This window comes from Ammodytes marinus, assembly GCF_949987685.1.
Source record: "Ammodytes marinus genome assembly, chromosome: 13".
NCBI lineage: Eukaryota > Metazoa > Chordata > Actinopteri > Uranoscopiformes > Ammodytidae > Ammodytes > Ammodytes marinus.
The window spans coordinates 28,088,437-28,109,742 of record NC_137217.1 but is presented as its reverse complement, the minus strand read 5'-3'; the positions used below and the strand labels follow the sequence as shown (position 1 = coordinate 28,109,742).

Here is a 21,306-nt window from a genome sequence, read left to right as displayed (position 1 = left end):
ACTTATCCGCGGTCGAAATAATATAAGCGAGTGACAGTTACGAGGGACAGTTATGGGCAAGTGACAGCATGAGTATGAGCTGTCAATCAACGCTGGTCGCACGCGTCACAGTGATCAACGGCTGCGCGCATCACGGCAGCAGAGCATGCACTCTTGAGTTCGGACCAGCCATCGGACTTTCTAACATAGCCGCCCCCACATTTGGTATCAAATGTGTTCTCTGGAAAGGCCGAAAGTAATCCATCTGCATCATGGAATGCTTGCTTCGTCATCAGGGATCTCTGGTAGAACGATAAGGCGAACAATGGGCCTGGTGTATACTCTGTCCTTCATCTGTACCTCAGCTGACCGAACATGGCTGTCAGGACCTGGAAACACTTTTATCACCTTCCCAATCTGCCAGAGGGATCGGGGTAGCTGAGGATCCACCATCATGACTACTGATCCAACTGTGATGTCAGGAGCAGGAGTCGTCCATTTGCCTCTCTTCTGTAGGCCAGGTAAGTAGTACTTGATAAAGGCAGTCCAAAACCTATCAGCGAGCACCTGCGAGTGTCTCCACCGCCGACGTCCAAGGAGCTCTGACTGTGGATAGACAACTTGGGGTAATGAGCTGTCAGGCCGCCCCATCAGCAAGTAGTTTGGTGTCACGGGATCCAAATCAGCCACATTTGCCGAAACGTAGCCTAAAGGCTTAGAATTGAGTATGGACTCAATTTCAATGAGGACGGTCCTGAGCACTTCTTCGCTCACCGTCTGGGAGCCGATGGTTGGGTAAAGAGCAGCCTTTACTGAGCGAATCTCTCGTTCCCAGGCACCACCAAAGTGAGGTGCAGCAGGCGGATTAAAGTGGAACGAAATCTGCTGAGCTGCTAGTTGTTGCTGGAGGTCAGCGCTTAGGTCGGAGAATGCTTCCTTTAACTCCTTCTCACCCCCTCGGAAATTGGTTCCTTGATCCGAGTATAACTCTGCTGGTTTGCCACGCCGAGCAATGAATCTCCGGAGAGACATCAGGAAGGAGTCGGTGTCGATCGAAGATAGCACCTCTAGGTGTACCGCTCTTGTAGTGAGGCACTTAAAGATAATGCCCCACCTCTTCTCCGTCCTTCGGCCAATCTTCACCTGGAGTGGGCCAAAGCAATCGATACCGCAGGAGTAGAAAGCAGGTTTGAACAACCTGAGCCGAGGTGGTGGTAGGTCGGCCATCTTCTGGCTGGCTGGTTTGGACCTCCATCGACAGCACTCCACGCATCCATGCTGGTGACGTTTCACTGCCTCGCGGCCTCTTAAGATCCATGCGGTACGCCTCAATTCAGCAAATACCCGCTCCGGTCCGGGGTGGCACAGTCTGGAGTCGTACTCCTGGATGAGTAACTTGGTAAAAGGGTGGTTAGGACTTAGCACAATCGGGTGTACGGCCGCCACATCGAGTCCCTCCACTCTACGGAGCCGTCCTCCCACTCTGATGACCTGATGTGTCGTGTCGAACTCAGGCGAAAGGCAAAGGAGACGACTGCTGGATGAAACAGGTTTACCGGTTTGGAGGAGCACATATTCTTCTCTGAAGCTCTCTCGCTGAGCATTCCTGAAGGCGAGCATCTCTGCAGCTTGATATGCACTAGCGGGTGGTGGTCCAGCCGCCCCGTGAAGCTCCCGAGCATGAAACTCAACCAGCTCTTTCCAAGTCCTGAAGGTAGATCCATCCGTTCCCTGGGAATCTGAAGTCGTACCAAGTCCACAGAAGGTAGAACGCTTAAGCTCTGTGGTGTCCTCTGCTTCAGGGCAGTTCGGTGGAGGAAGGACTGGCCACTCCTCAGGAGATAACTGCAGGAACTCTGGTCCTTGACACCATCTGTTAGGTTTCACCAACTCTTGGAGGGTTTTACCCCTAGTCAGGTCGTCTGCTGGATTCCTAGGCGAATCGATGTATCGCCAGGCCTTGAGGTCGGTGAGCTCTTGTATTTCCGTCACCCTGGTGCCTACAAAGACTTTAAAGTGACATGACTCTGAACTAAGCCAGGTTAGGACTGTTGTTGAATCACTCCAGAGCACAAGGTGACGAATCTCAAAGGTGAGCTCAGCTTCCAGTAGCTTTGCCAACCGAGCTCCCGTCACGGCTGCACAAAGCTCCAGTCTGGGCACTGAAAGTTGTTTCCGAGGTGCAACTCTTGAGCGTGCGAGGAGGAAGGCAACATGAACCATACCTCTAGCGCATTCAGAACGCAGGTAGGCCACCGATCCGTAGGCCTTTTCGGAGGCATCACAAAATATGTGTACGTCTCTCTTGGTGTCTGGGTGGTCCATGGTAGCTGTGGTGTAACATCTAGGCAACTGAACTTGAGGCAGGTATTCAAGTTCCCCTTCCCATGTACGCCAGACTCTTAGAAGGTCTTCAGGGAGGTTGGGATCATCCCAGTCCCTCCTTTTGTCCCACAGCCGCTGAACCAGTACCTTCGCTCGTGTGGTGAAAGGAAGTATAAACCCAAGAGGGTCATACTGACTGGCTAACACACGGTAGATGTTACGCATGGTGGTTTCTTTGTAGTTGACAGGTCGGTGCTTGTAGCTGAAGGTGTCAGCATCACAACGCCAGCTCAGTCCTAGCGTTGACTCGTGCGCTTCGGACTTGTCTTGGGCCAGCCACAGTTCCAACTTATCCGACCTGGCATCCGCAGGTAGGTGGCTTATGACTTTGGGCACGTTGCTGGCCCACTGACGTAGTTCAAATCCTCCAGTGGCAAGAAGGCTTCTGAGCTTGTCGACCAGCTGTTTTGCTTCCTGAGAAGATGGCAGGCTCTGTAAGCAGTTGTCAACATAGAAGCACCTTTCTACTGAGGACCGTTCCTCGCTGTCGGTACTGCTGTGGTCGAAGACATGACGCTGTAGGGCGTAGGTCGCACAACAGGGGCTGCATGTGGTTCCGAATGGCAGCACCTGCCATTCGTATACTCGAGGTGTCTCTTCCTTCTGTTGGCTGCGCCAAAGGAATCGCAATAGGGGTTTGTCTTCAGGCAGCAACAGCACCTGGTGAAACATACCTTTTATGTCACCACTTATGCCAACAGTGTGCTCACGGAATCGAAGAAGGACTCCCAGTAAGGAAGGACTCAATGTAGGACCGGGCAGCAGAGACTTGTTAAGGCAAAGGCCTTTATACTGGAAGGAGCAATCGAATACGACTCGGTTCTTTCCGTTGTGATGCACCATATGGTGAGGGATATACCAACAACTATCTTTACCGCGTGTGCTCTCCTGCGCAGGCAACCTTGCCACAGTACCAGCAGCTTCCAGCTTCTTTATCTCCACTTCATAAGCGGCTGAACTCTCTGGATCCTTTAAAAGGCGCCTCTCCAGACTTCTAAGCCTCGGCATAGCAGCATCCATAGGAGCCTGTAAGACAGGTGAGTTCTTCCTCCAGAGCAACGGGGTTGCATATCTGAGAATGCCATTGACATCAACCCTGGTGGTCTTGGCATCGAGCAGATCGATGGCCTGCTGGTCCTCTCTTGAACGCGTCACCTGTTTCTCATTTCTAGCAGGCAAAACATCCAATTGCCAAAGTTTCTCGACGTTTCTCATCAGTTCTACGTCCAGAGGACTGAGAGATGTGAACAAACACTGGACTGATGACTGCAACTCTGCGTGTCTTGCTGGGCCCTGGAGCGTCCAACCAAGCCTGGTCTTAATAGCTGCAGGGCCACCTGGGGGTCCCAGGCGAACTGGCTCGACTGGAGTTATCAGGTGAGTATGGTCTGCCCCAATGAGTAGCATTGGACTGACTCTGTCAAATGGTTGTAGAGGAATGTCCTGGAGGTGCTTGAACTTCGATTTGAGGGTAGCCACTGGATACGTGTGGTCTGCGAGGCTGAGCTGTTTGGCAGTGAAGGCATCACTTATGAGGAAGGCTCTGTTAGGCTGAGTAATGGATGAAACTCGGAAGGTGACAGACATGCCATCCAACGTTTGCACATCCTGGCGAATGGTTCGCAAGGCTAGGTTTTCTGGAGTTCCTTGTAGTCCTAGTTCACGAGCAGCTGCAGAAAGAAGCATTGTGCGTTCCGAGCCGTCATCTAGAACTGCGTAAGTATCCAGTGTCTTGTTCTCGTGCTGCAGGAGGACCCGGACTATTTTCAGGAGAACACGGCTGCACTCTGTTGGTCTGCCTAGGTAAAGGGTATCGTTAGCAGAGCTGACTAGACATGACCCTTCTCTGGCGGGCTTGACGTTGACCTCATGCAGTACCTGGAGATGTTTACCTTGACACTTACTGCAGGGTTTCTTAAGGGTGCACTGTGCTGCCTGATGGTTTCTTCCACACCGCCAGCAGCGTTGGTTTGTTTTTATCCACTGGATAATCTGGTCTTTGCTGAAAGACTTGAAGGTATCACACTGACTCAGGAAGTGCTCTTTGCTTTCGCAATATGGGCAGTAAGCTTGCCTTGTCTTCTTCTTGTCAGGCTCCTTTGGTGCTGGCGCTTCAGGAGGCTTGTCAGAGGTATCCTCTGCACCATGAAGCACTGTGGCTGGACGAGATGGTTTAGTATCGTGCTTTCGATCCATGTTCCTCTTAGCGTCTGAGTTGTGCTCTCGGAAGCTAGATTGGCTTTCGCTATCCTGGCACCATGCCTCATATTGCAGCCATTCTGAGAAGTCTGCCAGGTTTGACCCTGTTCCAGGTCGCCGACACATAGATCTCCGGAACTCAGATCGTAGATCAGAGGGCAACTTACTTAAGAGCCGTTCGACGTGTGACCCGCATTGGAGCTCCACTGCACCTTCATGCCCCAGAGCCTGGAGCATCCCCACTAGGGCTCGCACTTGTAGCGCAAACTTCTGGAAGCCCTGTGAATCTCCCTGTCGAATGTCTGGGGCATTCATCACAGTGGCTATTTTCGTCATGGCTAGCTTCTGAGGTTGGCCAAACTTGTCCGTCAGGGCAGCCATGGTGTCCGTATATGGCATAGGTGAGTTCAGATAGGCATCAGCAACCAGACGAGCCTCATCGAGCTTGAGGTGGTCGAGGAGAACCTGATAGCGGAATAGTTCCGTGGCATCAGGAGGTAGGAGGTTTCCCAAGGCAATCTTTAGACGTGTGAACTCACTAGGGTCTCTTTTGGAGAAATCTGGGATCTTTGGAATGGGACCTCGGTAGGACCGTTCACTCAGGAATGCAGGTGGCCGCTGTGCAGGCGCAGCACACAAGGTGTCAATATGTGGCACATATTGAGGCTGCATACTATATGGCTGGCTGAGGTGGGCTGGCTGCAGTGGCTGTGAAGGTAGCGGTGGGTTCCAGCTAGTAGCAGGCTGTTGTGTATACCCACGTTCAACGTACTGGTTGTCAGCAGCAGGCACCTGATTATGACCTCTTCCGTTGTACTGGAATGTTGGTAACGGAGTATTGGGCTGCACGCCTGAATGTGGTGCAACTGAGGACTGGTTCCTAGGCTGGGCTGATGCCGCTTGAGCTCTTATGACTTGTAACTCACCCATCATCCTGCTCATGGAATCCATCAGGAGCTGCTCTCTGTCGTCTGCTGGCTGAGCAGGTGGGTCTGCAGAGTAGTTGTAGGCTCCATGTGCTTGATCTGGTCTCACATCCCTCTGTAGAAAATAAGGTGCAGTCATCAATGACTGAGGTGCTGAGACAGGTGTGCTAAAACTCTGAGGTGGCAGTTGTAGCACAGGCTTTGAAGGATGCAAAGGGCTAGATTGTGTAGGCGGAGCTTGGGCAGCGACAGAAGGAAGCTGATAGAATGGAGGCACATACTCCCCATCAGTACTTTGGGCAGGCAGGCTGTAAGGTGACGACCACATAGGTGCCTTTGGATGCACCGCTTGTAATCCTGGATGTTCAGACCTCTCCCAGGGTCTGTGGAAAGGTGACTGTAACCTGGGTTCCCTCTCTGATCGCAGCGCCATCTGTGCATCAAAGGCGTACTGCTTGTTACTTTGATATGCATAATACTTGGCTGCATGTGGCTCCTCAGCTATGTTCCATTCATCTAGCAGTACATACTCTGCATGTTGGCTAATAGGGCTGGCTGAGCGGGATGAATGTGGCGTCATCCTCCTCGCTTCATCCACCACCATGGTGTGGCGCCTGTCTTCTAGTCTCTGTGCATGCTGTACTGCATAAGGTTCCTGTGACTGCATTATTTGCTTTCGACCAGCCAGTTGGACATCATAATCCCTCAGATAAGCGGGTGGTTGAGACCAGCGTTTAGGGCGTGTAGAGTCTACCACTTCCTCATCAGGTGGGGGATACTGCATTCTGAAGGGCTTAGGAATCCAAGGTAGCACCACTGATCCGGCTCGAAGGACCAATGTTAAAACTGGTGTATGGTAAAGGACTGTATAGGTAGTTCACGGACTGCTGGTGTCGCCTTGGTGTGTTGGTAAGAACACCTCTTGAGTCAGAAATGCAGTTTAGGATTTTTACTGGAGGTTTTAGGCAGTACAGATGCAAAGAATGTGGTCTACAAGGAAAGGGAAACAAATATACATTGGTATTTGTAATTAAGGAATATAAACCATACAAATCCTCATATGCAAATAACATAAAACAATGCACTCGCCACTTAATGGTAAATCTGGACTATTCTAATAACACATAAAATACAGGAAAATAATCGGCCATTAATATATTAAGAAAGTAAAACATATCCGAGGCCGTTACATAACGTGACCAAACAATGGCGATCCAACCGTTTCTAAATCAACGGCAATTAAACATATAACTTCTACAAACAGATGAAAATACTCACGAATCGTCATTGACACACACACTTGCATCCATACAATGGTGTTCAGCTACAACTTAACAGGAAAAGGAGTCATTGACAAGCCACGTAACGGGCAAACTTATCCGCGGTCGAAATAATATAAGCGAGTGACAGTTACGAGGGACAGTTATGGGCAAGTGACAGCATGAGTATGAGCTGTCAATCAACGCTGGTCGCACGCGTCACAGTGATCAACGGCTGCGCGCATCACGGCAGCAGAGCATGCACTCTTGAGTTCGGACCAGCCATCGGACTTTCTAACAGACTGTGTCCATGTAGCGTGTCTAAGTTATTCAAAATTCTGAATGTGTATTCAGTCATTACTGTGTGTGCAGTGGATATAGAAGATAGTCTTGATTAAACATTTTAACACCAACAAATAACTTATAGTTTAGTAAATAATTCACCACTCCAAATCACTATTTTTCACGTGTTTATTAATAGTGGTACATAGAGAATAACAAAAAAAGGCAACATATTCACATATATTTCAAAAAAAGTCTTTAAGAGGTTCATATTATATTCCTCCATATGAACAGCATTTTGACATGACGTATAATCTGTTGTAACAAAAAAAAGACAGACATGGCACAACGCTACGGAACCGAGAACCAGTTTATTACAGGGTTATGTATTGAAAGGGTAAGAGGAAAACGGCTACACCTGTGTAAAATATATATAAAAAATATATAAACTCATAACAATGATAATCAGGTATTTTTTAGTGATCATTTTTTAGTCTAGTCTACTTCTCTAACTTACAACTCTGCTGCCTCTGCCCTGGTGCAGCAATCATATCCCACCCGGTACTATTGATAAAACAAAACATAATTTGCATTTTACAAACATTATTTTAACCAAGTTTAAAATCTAAACCGTAGCGTGTACACCTTTCAAACAATAATGCCTTGCACAATTATATTGAATGCTTGAAAGACAAAAACCCTTCAGAGAAAAAAAAATACATGAATAGAAAACTAATGGCACATTTAGGCACTGTTGGTCAGATCATGACGGGTGAGACTTTTATCTTGATGCTGGGGCTTAAGTGGACATTTAATGTTTTATTGGCTCTAAAAGCCCAAACAACAAAGACGCCCATGGATAATTCCATCTGTATATTACAGCCACACTTGGTATAACTCCTGTATTGCTATTAGGCAATAGGACACGTCAAATAGAAAATAAAAGGTGACATAATCAAATCAAGAGTAGAAAGATTTCTCCAGTTGTGAATACATTTAACAGAAATTAGGTGTAGTGTAAATGGAAGCACATAGAGCAGCTTCTTTCATTTTTACCTCAAATGGAAAATTATAATCACTGTATGTTTCCACATGTAGTGTTGAGATTGTATGTGTAAAGTTAGTGTTTTCATTTCTTTAACTGCAAATGTTCACAAACATTAAAAGAAACGTGTGTGTTAGTGTTAATATTAGATTAAATTTGGTTCTCGACAGCAACAAGTACGTACATTGTATCATGATCTCCATGCATTGAACATACTATGTCTGCGGCACACTTGTTAATTTGCACATTGCACATGATCATTTTGTAATACATCATAGTGATTATATGGCTGCAATTACATTCATAGCTTTGGAAACTCTGGGATGTTTTTTCCTTGTTTTGGTTTTGCTTGCCTTTTATACACGATAGATATAAAGTGGCTGACAACTTAACTATTTCAGCTTTGCCAACACAAGTTTGAGATGACATCTCTTATGTTTATATAACCGTGGTTGCATTCCGAATCGCATACTCTTTCTTTTTTCTATTCTACATACTACATCCGACGATAAAAAGAATCTAGTTAGGATGCAGTAGGCATACTATTGGAACATACTTTACTCTCTTATTTCATCATAACATTGCGCCTTGATCTTGCCTCTTGCTTTTATATCCGTCGCATCCCTGTTTGTTTTCATATGGAGGCTTCGTCGATGTTACGTCACTTCACGTGCGCACTGGATTGTGGGTCAGAATCGCCCAAATAGGATGCACTTTTCAACACTAACAATCTTGGCCGCATGAAGTAGGACATCCGGGTACTTCTAACCATCCTAAATCTGGCCACAAGAATCGGGACATCCTAAATCTTTTTTCTACATACTATATGGTAGAAAGTATGCGATTCGGAACGCAACCCTTGTCTAACTTAAATGGAATTTAAGTTGTGAAGTGTGTTGTGAAGTCCATATACTGTATAACAAGCAAATAGTGTGTCACAATTTTGTTGTCTTAACCTCAACCTGCACAGAAAAAACACACGTGGCTCAAGCCCCGCCTGCATAGGCCACAAGTTTAGATAAATAGTGTTTTGAATAGAACGAGACATATATTGTTGCTCATTACTTAGCTTTCAAGCAGTGAACAAACTGTAGATGCTCAGAAACTGCTTTTAGGGAGAGAGAAAAAATAAAGGAGTTACAGATGGAATATGGACATGCGAGTCCTGAATATGGAGTGCAAAGAAAAAAGATCTCTTTTTTTCATGCTTAGTTGCACTTGGAAAGCGCCTCCTGCATCTTCTCCTGCACATGCTCCATCTTCTCGGCCCACTCCTCGCTCAGCCCCTCCTCGTCGTCCCCGATCACCGCCGCGTAGCCCATGAGCGCGATCAGGCCGATGCAGAACAGGTAGGTGAGGCGCGTGCACAGGCGCTCCATGGTGGCGCGGTCCCCTTGCGAGTGCTTGAGGTAGACCTCCAGGATGGGCCTGCTGAAGAGCTTGGGTTTGCCCACCACGCCGTCGTAGAGCGTGTGCAGGTTCTGGTCCCCCATGTCGTTGGAGTAGCTGTCCTCGAAGTCGTCCTTCTTGCGCTCGCGGTGCTCCGGCCGCGCCTCCACCATCTCCATGAACTTCCTGAACTGGTTCTTGAGGTTCTCCTCCACTATGCCGTACTGGCCGTCGATGGTCTCCTTCTTGACCTGCACCAGCGTGTTGCGGTTCTGCTGGGAGAGCAGGTCCAGCCCGCGGTTGACCGAGCCGAACTCGCGCTTCAGGGTGCGGATGTCCTCGTCGTCCACGTGCTGCAGCACCACGCGGATCAGGGAGCCGGCCACGCCAAAGATGGGGTTGACCACGGCGGCCGCAGAGGAGATGGTGGCCACACACTGGAGCACTTTGACCAGGCCCTGCTTCAGCTTGGCACGGTCCTCGATGATCTCGTCTTCCATCATCATTTTTCAAAAGGCGGAGGAGATGTTGAGGTTCACCTGTGTGGACGTCTGTGTCAGAGACGGGGGAGAGAGACAGTTCACTATGACTGATCGTATGTGGGATACCAGGCCACATTTATCCAAATATACATTGATACTTGCAAACAATTCAGTGTCAGGCATGTTGAGTTCAAGAAGTACGACTAAGCCTTTGGAATAAAGTCTTATGTCTTCTCATTGTCTAAATAGAAACTGTGGAAGTGGGGTTTGAGAGAAGGAAGTATGGAATAAGGGATCCACTATGTGTGAAGCTTCAGCCAAACATGTGACTTAAAGCAAGGGTAAACCAACCTGCTGCTATGATTTTTTTCTTATTTTTGAAGTGTTGATTGCCTCGGTCCGCACACATAGTGCGGCCAGGTAGTCGACACTTCAAAAAGTATATTGGATTAGAATCGCTGACTCCAGCTTTTTATTTGAGAAAGTAATTGGCCAACTTATTGACTATAAAAATAATAGGCTAATTTAAATTATGAGACACATAAATAAATGTATGTGTAGAACTCTTGACAGCCAGGAAAATTCAATGTTGTGATCTGCAGCTTCACTGTTGGAGAAGAGTTGAAGCTTCTTACATCAAATTCCTTCTTTCTTCTGGCTCAGGCAGGAACCTGGTCCCGGGATGTTAAAGCAGGAAAGAGACTCTGCTCCTGAGGATGCTTCCTGTAACAGAGGAAACACACAGAGATTCAGGCGCATGACGTGAGTATAATATATCCAACACAGAAGTTACATGATGCAGATTTTGGTTCATTCTGTGCCTTTGAATCAGGAAGTGAACAGATTTTTTTCTCTTGCTGGTTGTAGCTTTCAGCAGTGAAGGAGTTAACAGCCTCTCTGCTTCTTTCCGACAGGGCTCCCTCCATTCAGCACTGGAGCCTTTTCAGCACCAGGCTGCTCCCTGTGTGTTTCTATGGAGAGAGCTGATAGCTCCTCGGTAGCAGCAAGCTATGTTGAGAGGCTAGCACGAGCTAATGGGCGGGACAGGGTAACACACTGCACCACAGTGGGGAAAAACAAATATGTCACGGCTGACTGAGCTGTAAAATGTGTTTATTCAAAGCAGGAGCGCCTTTAAAAATTATTGTCTGGTTCCAAGCTAGTTTAAAGTCAGGAATTAGATGTTTGAAGTTGAATATCTGGAGGGAACAGACTACTGAAGGCTACCAGAGAGTTAAAACAGGATTATACAGAGGTGTTTTTTTCAACAAACAGGCATTATCTAGGACAGTGGTATCAGCCTTAGTGCTAAATGTGGTTCATGCTAAGTACTGCACAGTGTTAAGTTCTCTCTTATCTTCCATTACACCTCACTAGCTCAGTTTTGGCTCGGCATGCGTGCTACAGACACATACCTCTCTGAGATTACATCATAGTCTCAAAGATAATCGCAACACCCGTGTTGTGCTGGCAGTGGGAAGCCACATAGCTGGTGTCCACAATGTTTTGTTCAAACAGTCCTTAAGACACACAAGAATAACACACACTATAATGGACAGGCTGCCGTGTGGGTTTCTTCATTATTTTCTCTTTAAATTACCAATGTCCACCAAAGGGGGCAGTGATTTACCTTTAATGACAAAGACGCCCATAACATCCACCATCTGATTTCAGCACCACCACTGTGGACTGAAAGCAGTGACACTCAGGAAGGAGCAGGATTTAACCCTTTAGCTCCAGGTTCATTTTAGGTGACGTGTTTAAATGCACATATTCAACTAAAATATGAGCAGATGTCTCCCTTTAGTTAAGTACTTGTGAATCCTACACTTGAACAATCTTGGGAAATGATATTAAAGCTTGACAAGATGCTTTTTAAATGCCACTTCTGCATAATTGCATCATTCTTAACATTACATATTGTGCTGAAAGCCATTTACACTGCCTATAAAGTTCCTTTTAATTATTTCTTTTTCTTTTTCCTATTATAGCAGCAGATAAACATAGTTATTAGCTTCTTTTTTAGTACTAGATCGCAACGAAATGGTCAACAAATTACATTCTTACATGTTATAATTTTTTTCGCCTTATCCTTGTTCTCACAGATGCTGTTCTATAACCGGAAACCCTCCATGACTCGACATAATACAACCCACGTCAATATCAGATCCAGGTAATGAAAGGGTTAATGAAAGGGTTTGGGTAGAAATGAACTTTTCTAAAACACCACAACCATAAAAATGTAATTTGTTTTTAATAAGAACTGGATAATCTGAACGATATTCGTCACAAATTGAGAATATTTTGGTGAACCTGACATATGGCATTTTAATCTGCAACATTACATTAACCCTTTGAGTAAATTAAAATCAACTCTTCACCTTCGAAAGGCGTGTCTCGATGAGTGAGCTTGATCAATTTGGGCCAGTATTTAATCAGTCTGAAGACAATGGAGCTCTGATGTGTGACCATATGGGTTTTGTAAATTATCAAAAATGTTAATTAAGGGCCTATAAATTAGACCTATTACAGCTCTGGGGTTAAAACAGTGTCCGTTGGTTACCCAATCACTACTCTGTGGCAGCATGGCCTTAAGAGAAAGCAAAAAAACACAGCACACCCACATATCAGACAGAATGTTTAGGCCTAAAGCTGTGACTCAGATTCTGCATTAGTGTCTTTTAATAGAATTAAATGAAAAATAAATAATAATTGGTTGTATGCATTGCCATGGAGAAACATTTGACAGTGTGTTCTTGTAAACAAAGCAGCTGTCTGTCTAATCAGGAAGTGACAGGCCGCTCTCACCTGGTTCCCTGCAGTGGAGTGGCCATCTTGAATGTTTTTTTTTCTATGATCTCATCAATGCTAATGCTAACCCAAATCTACACATTATATTCCATTAAAGTTGTTCCTAAAGAATAGGATTCACATTTCCATGACTTATTTAAATGACTTTTGGCCCATTCTCCACAATACATAACAGTTTGCTCTGTATTTTTACAGATCACAGCCTGTGTGTCAGCTGGGACACTTTTCTAAAGGAAGTGCACACCCTTGAGGCTTAAACAATATATGTTAATGAAGACTAACATTCAACAATGAAGTATCTTCCGGAGTTCTACTGTGTTTGTGAGTACTTAAAACAAGCAAAACATCCCCTCTGCCAACAGCACAGGGCCAGAACACTGCTTCCTGCCTAGCTATGGCTCCCCCTAGCCGTGCCTCCATGTTTCCTTGTTAGTGCACTCCATAATGCCCTGACCCTCCCTAGAATATCACACAATAAATACACCTAAATACACCTGAAAACCTCTATTTCTTTGGATAAATGTGGAGTATATAGTCTCCATCCGCCTTCCAGCCAACATTGGGCACCATTGGCCATAGCAGAAGAGAGGATTGCTTACCTTTTGACAGTAGCTGTGCCTATGCCTCTCTCTCCAAAGTCCCAAGCTCGACACCCTCCTTCTTCTTCCCAGCAATCCCTGCAAAAAAGGACACTTCCATGTATGTTGAATATGTAGGGGTGAGCAAATTGGACTAAACCATTTATTAAGAGCCCAGAGAGCCCCCAAACCCCAGAAATAGCCATTTTGGCCCCAAATACATATATGCTCCAAATTGCCATTTTAAAATTGGAAATCAATGGCTTTAAACAGTAAATCCCACTCCTCAAATACACCATGGTATACCCCCATGGTTTCAACTTATTCTGGTCCATCTTGTAGTCATACATATGATACAGAAGCGCAATTGTCAGTCAGTGCGCAACTGAACTTTGAGGCGCTTTCTGTCGCCTTTTGTGCGTTTGCCCAGCCCTGGAGCATCTTTGAGCGAATACAAATGGTTCATTGGTTGTATTTATGAGTCAAAGAGACCCCTTTCTTGTGGACTGGACCAAATGAAACTTGAAGGAAAATATTTTCATGTGCGCAGACAAAAAGAGAGCTATATATCCAATTGGACCTCTCCAAATGTGCGCAGGTGTACCCAAACGCACAGGGAGCTCTCCAAAGGCTCCAGGAGAAAAAAGAGAAGTTTATTCAGCTTTAAAGGTAATTATAATGATAATTCAGCTTAGATTTGATCAATTTTGCTCAAAACTTAAAAGCTACACTCAAAGAATCCCGTATTTAAAGTCCATTTAAAAGTAAAGTTCAGCGAGAAAAAATGGCCAAATTGCGCATTTGGCACTGCAGACTTTAAAGTTATTTATTTCACGTATTTAAATAATTAAATATACTTTAATATGTATGTGCTAATTCAGACAGCATCGTAGCGTAGCATAGCATTTAAAAAATCGTTTTTCGGACCAGCACTAGCTATGAAGCAGTCCAAACCCTGAGCATTAGACGCAGCCACTCACTGCGCTTATGTAGTCCTTCATAGAGCCCCAGTCTGTTCCTTTAACCAGGCTTCAACAGAGATAAATCCACTCATATTGCACACAACACGTTATACCAAACGCCCTGCAGACGAATCCAACGGTTCATTAGGTGGGGGAAGACTGCGCCGGCGGTTGAAGCTGTTTTCCCCAAAATAAACCCCTATGCAAATGATGTCGGCAGCTGCTATAGCTAAGCGTTAAAGAACAAACCTGTTATCTTCACAGCCTAGCCGACGTCTATGATATTTACGTTGTGGGCTACATATGGCTACAGCTGCACAGAGTCCTAAATAGGATGGGCGTCTGCCTCTCTGCGTGTTCAGACCTGACTCTCCACACGGTTTGCGACCCCACGTCCCCTCTCTCTGAAACACCCAGCCTCAGGCGACAGCAGCAACACAAGAGCAGCCCTGTCCTCCCTACGATTTGTAGCAGAAAATGAATTGGGTAAAAAAAAGACCAAATGTCCGTTAGAAATGACAAAGCTTTCGTTATCTGCTCAGAAACGCCGGTCCGCATCAACGCTCGGGCCGAATAACTGCGTGTGTAGAGCCTGCATTTATTCAGTACCAAAGCAGCAGCCGGACGCGCGCCTGTCCTCACTGTGCATTTGCCGTAGCAGCTGTCTAACAGATCACATTTCACACTGAAGCCACAGTACGATGAATACCTAGGCTACTTACAGTCCTAATATCCACACTTGTGCAACATAAGCTTGTGCATTGTCGGGGATGCGGTCAACATGCGCAATGTGTAGCCTGTAGCCATCAAGGATGACAAACAGCCGCTGTTGCAAGACGCGTTCTTGTTTTTGTAGCTGGGGGGCAGGTGGAGCGCTCTGTTGACGGTCTGAACAGCCACGCAATGATCATGTCTGGAGGCTTTGACTGTAAACTGAGCAAGTCACATGGTGCAAATCAACCCAGATATATCCAAGATCCCCTGTTATCAGCATTACTATTTATAATAATAATCCATTTTATTTAGAGGCGCCTTTTAGAACACCCAAGGACACCTTACAGTAAAAATAAGGAAACAATATAAAGATAAAATAGGCAAATAACAAGCAACAATATATAATAGGGAACACAAACGTATCCATGCATTTGATAGAGCAGGGTTAGAAGGATATGTCTGTCTGAACAGGTGAGTTCTGATGCTATATTTATTATATTAAGGATAAATTGATGTTTTATTGTATCACTGGAGCGCACATATTGTACAGCATGTCACATCAAAAGTGCATATACATTATATCGTATGAGTCTGATTAAATTCAATGTGTAAATGTTTTAAAATGTTAATAAAAGAAAAAAAAGGATTGTGAATTTTGTGGCATTATTTTCAGAGAAAATCTGAGGGAATTTGAAGTTTTGGAACAAAGTAAGCTTTCTTCACTGAGGGGTCATGAGATCATTTTTCTTCAAGGTTTGCAACACTGAAAGTATACCCTACTGATAAACATTTTTAAATAATTATTGGTCCAATACCAGATTAAATAGTTTTGTTTATAGAGGAATCTAAACAGACATGATTTTTTGATTATATCGGACACAATACAACATTAAAGTATTTCAATTATCTTGCCTTTATTTGACATTACAAAAATCACATGTTAAGTCTTACCAGTCAAACTTTAACTGGTATTTCTTCATCCATTATTAACAACAGAGATGTCTGGCTCTTAATTTGTCCACAAGAGATGCCTTGATTTGTAGTTACAGATGTTGGACTCCAGGGGCGCTGTAGTGATACCGTGGCTGCAGCTTGATAACGCCTCAGAATGCACTTACTCAGTCTGCATTTGCAGTTAGCATTTTGTACACGCATGCAATTCAGTACAACCAAAAAAGGCTGTAATGAAGGTTAAAAAATAAAGCTGATAAATAAGTGGTATGAATGCAGTGTTGTTCTCAGGGAGGTTAGTTGCATAATTCAACTATGAATCAACACAAATGACTTAACATAAAAGAAACAAGTGATTTTGAAACACTAGCAGAAAACCTGAGACAAATCGTATTTTCATAAAAAAAAAATTCAAACGTTCACATCGACTCTTCAGGTAACTGAGATATGAGCGTCCTCCTTCTATTGTCCACAGAAGAGATGGGTTGTGAAAACTGTGAGTCTGTAATGTGTGGGAAGGGTCCGCAGTGTGAGGGGTTAGCCTGTTGGCGGGCTACTTTGCGGGCGTAGTAGCGCCTGGAAGCTGCTCTCCAGGCCGCCCTCTTCATTCTCTGAGCCTCCTCCGACAGCGCACACATCGGCACGGTCTTCTTCTTGTTCCTGAGGAGGGGAGAGAGGGGAGAGAGGGGAGAGAGGATACGCAGATGAAAAGGTATGTAGTTCATCAAGCGCTTTTTCATTTTTTTTTCTCTGTTGAATGAACACAATACTTTATTTATTCATTTAATTCACTTTAACTAGCAGCTGTACTCGGCTTTAGTCTGCTTCATATAACAGTATCGTGGTAAGTAGCTGACACATGTTGCTCCTTTAAGTATCACCACGTGTAACCAAAATTTTCCAAATTCTCTGATTTCAGCTTCTCAAATGTGAATATTTTCTTGTTTCTTTAATCCTCTTATGACAGTAAACTGAAATATCTGTGTGTATTGGACATAACAATACATTTGAGGACTTCAACATGGGCTTTGGAAAATTGATCAACATTTTTCACCATTTTCTGACATTTTACGGACCAAAACACTAATCGATTTATTATCGATTAATCGAGAAAGTAATCGACAGATTAATCGATTATCAAAATAATCGTTAGTTGCAGCCCCATTCCAGTGTTGGGAACTTCATGGACTAACTGACTAATTAAAAAGGTAAAAAGAAATTACTTCAAGATACCAAATGTGAAAAAGTACAAGGTCTAAAAGAAGCCCTTAATCATAAAGAACTGATGCCAAAAATGTGTTTCATATGGTTGAATATTAGCATAACATGGTGTCTACATTAGTCAATTATCAACAGAAAACAAACTATTTTCCTCCTAAAGGTTTAGAAACCCTGATGTTTGTCTCATTTGTATCTATGATATAACCATTAACCCACCTCAGGTGTTCTCCTTCAGTGACACAGTGTCTGCCTGGGTCTGAATGAGGATTCTCCAGGAAGTTTCTTCTCTCTTGGCCCTCCAGTTTTTCTAAAGAGATCAGAAAGAATAAACATTTGTTTTAGTCATGCAACCCAAATGTCATGCTAATACATTCCACCAAGGCTCATCTATTTACACAAAGGGCTGGGCATTTGTTTGAATATGTTTCATGGCAGTTATGAAACGATAACCAGTTTTGGCTTGAATCAACATTTGGTTCAATATGAAAATGTTTTTTTTCTGTCCAACAAAATAAGCCACAGCTCCAAAATCCAACAGAGATCAATTTTGACTGAGCCTAAAGCAGCAACTCAATAACTTTCCCCATTTAGAATGAGTGTTAAAAATGAGCAATATTAGGATTTAAATCAAGAAATAACAGTCAGTACTTTGGTTCTTTAACCAGGCCTAGTGCAACAAAACACATCAATTGTGCATCATAGAACAAGCTTAAATTGAGAGATCCTTTGTCCATGTAACATATTTTCAGGCATAACAACAGGAAACTACAGGTTAGGAAACATTACTTTGTACTGTGGGGCTTTCTCTGTCCTGACATGGCCTGCCTGTGCTTTCTTCATGCTCCCCAAACCTCTCCTCACTCATTTCCCACTTGATTAAGACCGTGTCCATGTCACACGGCTCCTCCTTGATGACGAGGCTGCTGGGAGATGTAGGCAGATTCCCGGCTGCCCCCGACACACTGGAGGACTGTGAGGAGTGGGGGGTGCAGGTCTGGTCCAGGCCCACTCTGCTGGGGGAGGATGGGGGAGCCGACTGCTGGCTTTGGGATGACAAATGTGAGGGGAGTCTTTCAAAAAGGCCCACTGTGGAGAAAGGAGATACAAATGGCTGGGAAATAAGTTTACGTTCACTACTGTTAAATGTGTTTTTAAATGTGCCAATTGTAAACATTGTGCCAATCTTAGCAATAAAATAAAGATCCTAGCATACTCCCCATGTCTTATAATTGGAAATACTTTTGTAAGATTGATTTAAGGCATTTTAGAACTGATTCTGGCCTTATTTCTGGATAATTTTATTAAAAGCCTTTTAAGACTTTTATGATGTGTAGGAACCCAAAGTAGGACTATCTGATTCGTTTTATTCACCTGAGAAGGTGAATACACATTTGAAATACTATTTCCATCCTTGAATACTTCTCATGGTCGTTTTAAAAGATATTCAGCTTGAGACTTTGTATTAGAAAGATTGTCTTATTTACTTACAAGAGATGCTCATTTCACACTGCTGCCGCCCTGCTGTCATCTCAGCGTCATTGCAGCTTTGTTCAACTCCCCTTCTCCCTCCCTGTGTCTGTGGTTCAGCCATGGGGTCACCGGAGGTCAGTGACCCGCCGAGGCTGTGCTCCGTGTCCAGCAGCCCGCTATAGCTGTCCCCTCTCCGGCGCAGCATCTGCAGCTCGCAGCCGATCTCTCTCAGCCTGCACTCCAACCGCTGGATCTCTTTGTCCCTGTCGGCCACCATACGCTGATACTCGTAAGTCCTGGCACTGTTTACACCATAAAGCACGTTTACTATCGAGTCTATCGCCAGCCGAATAGCGTTTTCCACCACGAGAGCCTCCTCGTCCCGCAGGTGCGGGTGCAAAGTTCTGTTGGTCACCAAATTCATCTTCGAAAAATCAACCTGTTTATTATGATAGCGAGCTGTGTGTAGAGCGTCTGACTGGCTTCAGGAAGTAACTGAGACACTAGCGTTAAAAACAATAAAGTCGCATATGAGACACGAATGGAATAATGTTTTCCCAATGTAAAACAAGCACAAAAGAAACAATGCAGACTTATATTTGGCTATGTTGATACTACACTAGTACAGATGCTGGTTTGCTTGCTGCGCATGCGTCGTCTACTTATTCTGCAATGCCGCTTGTGAGTGGATGTTTGTTCTGGAGCTACAGCGCCTCCTGGTGGCTCGTAGCCCATGACTTGATGCATAGTTCTAGTTGGTTGATTTGATCATGAACAACACATACTGTAGATGTTTGTTCTACTAGGCCTACTTGTTGTAATTCTTATATCTCCGGCCCCCCCAAACAATGAAACTTACAAAACAAAAAAAATACTAAGAAAACACAACTGGTGCCAAGCAGAAAATAAAAGGAGACAATACAAGGCTTCACATTCTTAACGATGCAAATTTTTTTACATAAAGGCTTTGTTTATGTGTTATGTTTATTTTTTTGTTCTGGTCCTGTTCGTGCATGTCTGTATTTTGGGCATGTGTGTTTGTAAATAAAATGAACAAGAGGGTGGGATTAATAAATACTAATACTATTTAGTCTCTTTAACCTCTGAATGTCTGACCACACCCAACATGTGTTCAATATTGTAAGTAATCAGAAAGTTTTTTTCCTTAGTCTAAAAGAAGTTGGATGTTCTCGAGTAGTTCTACAAAACCACAACCAACTGACAGCCTCAACAATATAAGGACTCAGTTTAGTCAGCAACTAAACAATCCATATGATGGCCGCTGCAATATGACGTTTTATCTCTGTCACAATGGAGAGAAAATATCACACCTTATAACCGCAGCCTTCTTACATCATAGGTTCTGATACCACTGCCTCAAAAGCACGTTCTTCTAAGATAGTGATTAGTACTTCCTTCCAATTTACATAGGAAATGGCAACTTGCTTTGAACTGAAAGGAAGTTGTTACGTCACATACTGAAGAGAGTCTCATGCAAAGGAATATTTTTAGAGCTTTTTTATTTACGTCATTCACAACAACAGCGTAAAGGAAATGTGTTTGTACACACACATACACACACACACACACACACACACACACACACACACACACACACACACACACACACACACACACACACACACACACACACACACACACACACACACACACACACACACACACACACACACACACACACACACAGGCACACACCTACCCAGCCTGATATAGATTTTTTGTGTCTGTGCCATAGAAAAGAAACAATTAAGAAATCATAGTGAATGACTATTTAACATTGTGCCAGTAAGTGGGCTTATTTACGGGCCGCAATGTGACTGAAAAATGTGTAGCTGTGTGGGAGGGGAGGATTTGTCAACTGTTATGTCTCAAATAATATTTCATGATATCATCTTTTGAGCTCATTCAGTTTCAAAATCAACTGGTTTTTGGTTGTCGAGTACAAGGAAACTAATAGCCATGCTGATCACCTATATATCAAAGGGTTGATAGCTTCCCCTATGGTAATTTATACTGCAACAGCCTCATCTGTGTTGTGCAGATTTGACTCTGTTTGAATTTGACACCGTTGTTTCTCACTCAATCAACATTGTGAAATGACAGAGGCAGTGGCACATTTTTTAAATTGACTTTTTTCAGTTGATTTTTATGCTACCTCTTTTGGTTTGCTTGTAATGTTCTCTGTTGTTACTGTATGATGTCATTCTGAATAAGTGCCAGACACCAGGAATAATAGCTGCGGGCCTGCTCTGGCTTATGGAGGATCCTAATAAACTAATCTAACTCTCCCATGAATATGTTTTGGCTGTGGACATGTTGGTGGGGAAAGGCCTCCGCTGTGTCATGGCACTTTGTTTTTTGGGGGAAATTTGTGGGTTTTTCTGTACCTAACAGCCGACGAACAGATCAATAGAGATAAGAAAGAAAGAAAAAAAACAAGTGGGCGGACTTCCTGTGCAGGGGAGATGCAGTCATGTTGTTATCCCTTGAAACATAGAGCTCATTCATCTTATATTGATTGATGATGTTACATACCACGCATACCTTCAGGCTTGCTTTTTATTTTATTATCAGAGCTGTTGGCAACAGGTAATAGACATGCATTTTAAATTCTACATAAGTAAAAGTGCAA

At 44.1% G+C, this 21,306-nt stretch overlaps 2 protein-coding genes across 2 annotated transcripts; both read right to left on the bottom strand.

Moving 5' to 3' along the window:
- Positions 1-7,205: 7,205 nt before the first annotated feature.
- Positions 7,206-12,347, bottom strand: rpz (rapunzel). The gene is made up of 3 exons (XM_080039182.1): positions 12,328-12,347; positions 10,582-10,669; positions 7,206-10,015 (listed from the first exon to the last, which is right to left on the bottom strand). Exon 3 carries the CDS (start codon positions 9,968-9,970, stop codon positions 9,284-9,286), a length of 687 nt encoding a protein of 228 aa, XP_079895308.1. The 5' UTR covers positions 9,971-10,015; positions 10,582-10,669; positions 12,328-12,347; the 3' UTR covers positions 7,206-9,283.
- Positions 12,348-16,134: 3,787 nt separating this feature from the next.
- On the bottom strand, positions 16,135-19,077 carry LOC307259703 (uncharacterized protein; the record flags this gene model as incomplete). The annotated part of the gene is made up of 4 exons (XM_080039648.1): positions 16,135-16,622; positions 17,400-17,490; positions 17,970-18,269; positions 18,672-19,077. 4 exons carry the CDS (start codon positions 19,075-19,077, stop codon positions 16,382-16,384), a joined length of 1,038 nt encoding a protein of 345 aa, XP_079895774.1. The 3' UTR covers positions 16,135-16,381.
- Positions 19,078-21,306: the final 2,229 nt, after the last annotated feature.

Bases quoted from the DNA above. Each gene is read 5' to 3' on its own strand.
- rpz (XM_080039182.1), bottom strand. From the start codon at position 9,970: ATGATGATGGAAGACGAGATCATCGAGGACCGTGCCAAGCTGAAGCAG.